This window comes from Abrus precatorius, unplaced genomic scaffold (assembly GCF_003935025.1).
Source record: "Abrus precatorius isolate BTA unplaced genomic scaffold, Abrus_2018 Scaffold2, whole genome shotgun sequence".
Taxonomy (NCBI): Eukaryota; Viridiplantae; Streptophyta; class Magnoliopsida; order Fabales; family Fabaceae; genus Abrus; species Abrus precatorius.
The window spans coordinates 8,500,692-8,508,483 of NW_020874362.1; the positions used below are offsets into that span (position 1 = coordinate 8,500,692).

At 26.1% G+C, this 7,792-nt stretch overlaps 1 protein-coding gene across 1 annotated transcript; it reads left to right on the top strand.

The window, feature by feature from the left end:
* The first annotated feature begins 6,467 nt into the window (after positions 1–6,467).
* Positions 6,468–7,456, top strand: LOC113859403. Its single transcript, XM_027492187.1, has 2 exons — positions 6,468–6,820; positions 7,021–7,456. The coding sequence occupies exons 1-2, from the start codon at positions 6,468–6,470 to the stop codon at positions 7,454–7,456; spliced, it is 789 nt and encodes a 262-aa protein (XP_027347988.1).
* The last annotated feature ends 336 nt before the right edge of the window (positions 7,457–7,792 follow it).

Consider the following 7,792-nt stretch of genomic DNA (forward strand, 5'->3'; position numbering starts at 1 on the left):
ATTACTCTATCGCGTCATGAATTTTGATATAATCCCAAATAAGAAATTGAAGATGTCATAATTCTTCCTAACATCGTAGAGTAAAGTACTTGTTTGAAAAGAGAGAACAGAGAAATAAGAGTAAGATTCAGAAACTTACTTGGATCTGAATATAATAGACGTTCAAGCTCAGATTTGAAAGAGATTTAGAGTTTGATAGAGTTTTCTCTGGGAAGGAAAAGTGAGAGAACAAAGAAAAATGAGAGAGGAGGCTGTTTGGTTCTAAATGAATGTTTCTAGAACAAGAGTTTCTTAAATACCCCTTTAAACTCGCGTATTCTTGCTTGAGCGAGCGGGCTCTAGCTTGAGAAAGATCATCCTTGCCTATGCAACCCCTTTCTTGCCTAGGCAAGAAAATAGACAATGGATTTTCTTGTTTTTCTTATATTCTTACTAGAGTGAGGTATTCTCGCTTGAGCGAGAATGAGTTTAGAGAGCTCCCTATTTTCCTGTGACTTCTCTCATGGGCGAGTCATTTCTCGCTTAGGCAAAAAGGCAGTTGGAGCAATATTATCGTCTGTTGCTTAAACAAGCCTCTTCTCGCTTAAGCAACAGTGCCTCAAAATGTCTGGTGCAACAAACTCTATCTCGTTTGAGCGAGAAACTTTACATGAAAATTCTTATTTTCCAACAACAAAGGCAATAAAAATGAGGGGTTACATGAATTATTTACATATCTTTCAATTGAATATATCTATTGTAAATAAATAGAGTCACATTACTTGATCTCCTTCAAAAGATGAATAATTAAATAAATCATTATGCTAAAAATTGAGGAAGAAAAATACATCTCCAAATTATACAAAATAAGAACAATTTCGTTTTTCAACTATCCAACTTTTAAAGGTCAACAACTTTACTACACACAACATTGAAGAAAAAGAGCAATTGTATTATGGTGTGTCTAACAATTTTTGGAAAAATGTCACAAACTATTATCGGTAGGTGTTGCATTAAGACATGACAATTATGAGACATTAATCCAACTAATTTTTGATCTTTCATTGGGATATTTTTTAATATTTGAAAAGTAACCTAATGTTACTTTGATGCCTTGTAGACACTCATTTTCCTTGAAAGGTATATATGACAAGCTAGTAGTATATTTGTTTACTCACTTACTGGTTATGGAACTGACTTTTGTTGTATACCCATCACAATTAAATCTAAACTAGAGTTCAAACCATCTTTTGTATTGCCTAATATGTTAAAAGAGCATTTTAATAAGACTATCATATATATTTTTATTCACATGCATCACATAAATATTGTGTCTTACATCAAGATAACATCAATAAGTAAGATAAAAAAAAAATATTTTCTTCTTTAAATTCTTAGCTGTGGCTAGATTTTGTATCTTTCTAAATATAACATTGATATTCTTCATCTACTATAAACTTCCTCTCTACTTATGGGCTATAGAGCAATTTGATTCTAATGACAACTATTCATTTTTTTCAATCTTTGATATGAATGATTTTGTTTGAAAAATATCACATGTTCAAGGTAAAATATTTTCTTTCCATGTTGCAATTAGTTACCAACAACTGCCTTCTCACATCACTCTTTTTATTAGATCCATTAGTTATTAAAAGTTTCATGTATCAAACTTGAACACTTACACATTTTAATATTCTAATCATGATTGTGTATGTTATCCATCAATTGATATTTACTTATATTTTAAAAATATAATACCTATTAAAATAAAGTAATACATTGAAGTATCTATTAATTTTATTTTTGTAAGATGTTTTATAAAGTTGTTATGTTAAATAAGAACTTTCAAACCAACAATTAAATTGATTAATTTTATATTTTATGAAGTCTCTTAATAAGAGGTGTAAGTCTCCAAATCTCTTTCTCTCTCTCTCTCTCTATATATATATATATATATAATGAAATTAGTACATTTTCACCACCTTTTTGAATTTAAATTTATCTCTCCTTAAACTTTGTGCAGTAACTCTAAATTTTTGTATGGTTGAATTGGTAATCCTCCAATTTAATTTTTCTTTTCTTTTTTACCATTTCTTGAGCACACATCAAATTAATCGAATTCTTATTATAATAAATTTACAAATTCAATAAATTAGGTTAAAAGTTCACACTTTAATTTTCTAAAAATATTAGAAATTTAGTGTTTTATTCTAAAATTGGTAGTCATGGATAAAACACTTCTAGATAAAATATAATTAATCAAAAACTTCAAATCCCACCTTTATGGACACTAGGACAAATTTGAAAGAGAAAGGACTCTAAAGTTTAGTTTATTAATTCTACACAAAGCCAAATTAAAATATGTATAGTCAAGTGAAGAAATTAGTTGTATTTGATCCTATATATAAAATTATATATTTAAATAATTAAATAATTAGTATAATATTAATTTACTTCATGTAATTTTCTAAATTAATATATAGAGAGCTTCATAATTTAAATAAATTATAAAATTAGATAGTTAAGAATTCAATTTAATTTTTGACAGTGAAACTTTTTCCTTTTATGCTCAACAAAGTTGAGCAAAAATTTTCAATTGACATTTAAAATTAAAGAATAAATTTATTAAAATATGTAAAAATTAAAAAAAATAAATGTTATGAAAAAAAAAATTTAATATTATTCTTTAGCTAAAATTATTTTTAAAATTTCTTAACAATTTTTCTGGATTAAAAGTTGCATTTATTTTGTTTTTAAACATTTTTAATTAGTAGTAGTAGTAGTATGAATAACCAATTTTATCTAGGTTTTTTTCCAAATAAATTTCAAAATAAAAAATTAAAATATAAGAATTTGATTTTGTAAGAGGTTAAGAAAATAGATAAGAGCTAATTTAATATTCAAATTCAAATTTTCAATTTTCAAATTTAAAATCAGATTTAAAAATAGTTAAAGTAGTTTGTAAATTTTTAGGAGAATAGATAAGAAAGAAAAAAAACTGATTACTAATCATCGAAAAATAAGGGAGCCTTTATTAAAATAAATAAATAAATAATTGAGATTTAGGGTTTCAGAAAATGCCTATAAATAGAAAGTTTAGGTTCCCAGAGAGGAGACGACTTTTGAATAAGGTAACAAAAAAGAGAGAATTGAGACCTTTTTAAAAGAGAGAGAGAGAAAAAAAAAAGAGAGAATTGAAATCTCTTTGAGAGAGAGCCCGAGAAATAAAGAGCAAAAGAAGGAGAAGGGATCAGAGAAAGCTATCTGACAACACCAAAACTCTTAAAGCATATCTTGAGGTAGATTACAGAGAACAAATCGAAAGAGAGATCCAATCGTGAGGGAAAAAGAAAAACTTTCATCAAGTAAGTGTTCTTCTTTTTATTCATTGGTTTGCTTCTCATCCTCCCTTTATCTAATAAAGATTCTCTTTCTTTATTTGTTTCTCATCCTCTCTGTTAATTGAGGATTCTCCTTCTTTGTTTATTTATTTTATATGTTCTTCTCTTCTTCTTCATGATTTAACACTTTTTGCAAGTGTAATAAATAAATAAAAAGAGAAAATTCAATAAAATTTCATTTAAAAAAATTCTATAAATTCTAATCATTTTTTCTAACTCTAAATTTCTTCTCCCTCAGTCAAACCCTAAAAAAAAAATAAAATCCAAATCCATGAAAAATTCTTTTTACAACTCCAAATATTTCTTTTTTTGCAAACCCTAAAAAGAACTAATTTTTTCAAACTCTAAATTTTTTTGCAAACCCTAAAAATAATATATTTTTTCTAACCCCAAAATAATTCAGGTTTTTGCAAGCTCTAAAACAAGCTATTTTTTTTTCAACCCAAACAATTTTGCAAATTATAAAAATTTAATTTTTCCAAATCTTAAAAACTCTTTTTTTTTCATAAATTCTAAAAATCCTAATTTCTTTGCAAATCCTAACCTAAGAAAAAAACTTAATTCCTAAATGAAATAGGAGTTATTTCCTCATCATTTTTGTTTACTCTTGTATTTGTTTATTTATTCTATATATCTCTCATTTATTTCTTTTTTGCGTGCAAAAATTTTGTATTAAAAGGTACATTAATTTTTTATTATTTTAAAAAAAAAGAATATTTTGAATCCACTCAACGGCCAAACGATTTTGATAGAGTGGAGGATCCACCTTCCACTTTGCTTGGATCGTAAGGGTTTATTGAGTAGTCGTGTGTTGTAAGAGTAGATTTACTAAAAATAATGACAAAGAAAAATTAAGTTTTTTGTTTAAAAAAGGAAGAAAATATTTGAAACTAATCCAAAACTCAATTTTAAAAAAAGAATTACGTGACAACTTTAATTTTTTCGTTGCATATAGAAGATACGTAAAAGCGGAAACTTGACCTGTTAAGTCTACAAAATTTTTAAATTTTTTTCAGGTCTAAATATTTTAAGAAAATTTTAAACTAAAAGTAATTTAAAATAATTATAAAAAAAATAAAATTGTTGTGTTCATTTAAAAAAAAGGATAAATAAATAAAACATTAAGATAAAATGTTTTAAGATTATTTTTCTTTAATATAAAAAAAAGAGGGCCATAACATTCTATAACTTATTCTCTCACTCAATTCAAATTATTTATTTTTTCTTTAACTATGTTTCTTTATTTAAAAAAAATATAAAAATTTACTTAAAAAATAAAAAATCAAGTTGAATTTTGTTCAAATTTATTTAATATGAAAATTAAAAAAAAGAATAATATTTTATAAATAATCCACTTTTCCAATTAATATTAAATTTTTTAGTTCCTTATTTAAACATAGAAAATATAAAAAACAAATTTTTACTTTAAGAAATAAAAAAAATTGTCATATTTTATTTAAATTTATTTAATACGAGAATAAAAAAAAGAATAAAATTTTTATAAATAACTCATTCCTTTAATTCAAATAATCTTTTATTTTGTTTTTCTATTTTAAAGGATAAAATTAAAATCTCTGAAAAATTGTAGAAATTTGAATTAAATCTAAAAAGTAATAATAAAACAAATTTGAAAACAGTAAAAAATATTAATTATTTTCTTTTAGAGTGAAATAAATATTTTTAAAGTTAAAATAATTTTTGCACAATTAATTAGAAGATAACTGTTTTAATCAACGAACATCGTAGGATGCTAATATATTCTTTACACGTAAACGACTTCTGAGTTTAAATATAATTTCTAAGAATATTTTTTAAGTTTTTTCAATATTTTCTTTGATAAATTTTGGTGGCGGCTCCCTGTTATCAATTGTTTTTTACTTAAAAAAAACTAATTCCAACCCTTTTCTACAATTCTTTCTTTTCTGTATACGGTCGTCGTCTTGTCGTGACTCTAGTTGCGACAAGTAGCAGTAGCAGTAGAGAGATTCTGGAAACTAATAAATATGGATATCATCATCAACCATAAAGCATAGCAGTAGTATAAGAGATTACGGAAACTAATAAATATGGATAACATCATCAACCATAAAGCATTGCCGAGACTCCGGCATCCAATAAATGAATAATATCATCAGAATAAATAAATTCATAAGTAATGGTTAAATATCAATAACTTTATCAAAACATAAAATTGAAGAGATTCTGGAAGCTAATAAATATGGATAACATCATCAACCATAAAGCATTGCCGAGACTCAGGCATCCAATAAATGAATAACATCATCAAAATAAATAAATTCATAAATGAATTAAGAAAAATTTCATAATTCAATTAACTTTAGTGGAGTTTGGTGATTAAAAAATAATTCACTTGTGATAATAAGTTAATTTTGTATATAACATGAAACTTTCAATCTCATTGACAAAAGTTATGTCGACAAAAAGGAGAGTAGTTATGAAAAATAATAAAAGGTATAAAAATTTACTTTGTATGAAATTCTAAAAATGATTGTAATGATAATGGTGATGTATAAAGTAGTGGAAGTAAAAGGAAAATGATGTACCTATTTTCACATTCTTATAACATTGAGTTCACTATTTATCCTGGTTCATTTAAGCTTCATTTTTATCACTTTTAATTTTTTTCTTATTATAATTACATTAAATTTATTAATATATGATCCCTTTAAAATTTAAGGATTTTTCAAATCAAGTAAAACTAAGAATTTTCTTAACTAAATAAGATTTTAAAATATGCCTTTTATGTTGATAGTTTTAATAAATAGTTTCTATGTACTCTAAGTAAGGATATAATCTTTATTGTTGAATATATTCAAATCTTTGTATGTAATATATATTAGCAATATTATTATATTATTAGTTTTTAAACTATATAATGAAAAAGGTGTGGGCATTAGCCATTTTGGGTAGGTAGAAGTATTTTAAAAAAACGTAATTGATGAATTTTTTTTTACATATTTTATTAAATGAAAAGTAGCCTCTGAGCCTATAAAACAAGAGCAAGCAATTCCATCTTTCAACACTTAGCTATTCTCTCTCCCTTTCTCTGTAATTTATTCAACAATGATGGTTGACATAATTGATCTTACAGATGCACCTCCATCACCACCTAGGTCATCTAATACAACAAAAGTTCTCAAATTTGCTGATATTTCTGTTAAAAAATATCAATTTAAGAAAAATCCTATATCCTCAAGGGCTTGTGCAAAATCCAACTCACATCGCTGTAGCCAGCAACAAACTACTCCATGTTCATCCTTGAAATATACCTATGAGCCATCTCATATTGCTTCTAGGTTTCAACTAGGCGTTCATGATGAAAGGATTGCTACTGTACCTGCACCTGTACCTGAATCAAACACATACCTATTTCCTCAAGGAGCTAGGCTCAATGAGCTTTGGAGTCAAACAGAGCATGAGTTTGTGTCCTTCAAAACTTAATCCAATTAATTTTTTAATTAATTTTTACTCCACTTCTTTTTTCACCTTTATGGTGAAAGTAAAGAATAGTGGTAAAGAAAATCAACATTTAATAATTATCATTAGGTGGTGTTTCTGTAACTACTTTTTTAATTTTCTACAACATTAATTTATTATATATATTTTATTTTGATTTTAGGTTATTTCTAAGGGGAATCATCAAGTATGGAAGAGGGCATTGGAGTGAAATTGCTAAACACTTTTTACCGAACAAAACAGCACAAGAAATTCAAAGTTATGCTACTAGCTTCTTCACAAACCTACCATCCGCACATCATGAGGACTATTGTACAAGGAAACAAACCTTCTTTACAAATAGCCTCATGCCTAGAGACAAGATGAGTGCATCTCCCTCTAATTCCATGCCTATGATTGATAATAAGTCTCAACAAACTCTCATGCTTTTTCCAGAGGAAGATTCTTTCTTATTGGTCCTGTCAAATGGAGAAGCTAGTAGCAACACTAAGACCGACATGTATGGGTCCCAAATGCAGACAGGTGGTGAAAACACTTCTATGAATGCTAGTGTTATTGGAGAAGTTGATTTAGAGTTGCGCTTAGGTAGATGCAAGTGATTGTACCCCACATTATGTGGTTTAACTATGCAACTTTTTTTTTATTATTTTATTTACTAAGGCTTTAGGTTTCAATTATGTTAATGTTATGTAGGTGTAGACTTGAAATATGTTTTACTCTTAATGAAATACACCTTTCATTAATATTTCTTTTAATATTTTTTAGAAATCATATCTTTTATAGCAAAAGGCCAATGTTCTCTTCTTTATTCTCTTGTAGATCTCATGATTTATTTTTTGAGTCATTTTTATTGCACCGCTATTATGTGTTTCAAAATATGATCAATGAGATCTCCAATAAATTAAAAAAATTCAAAATATTTAAAATATTTAAGG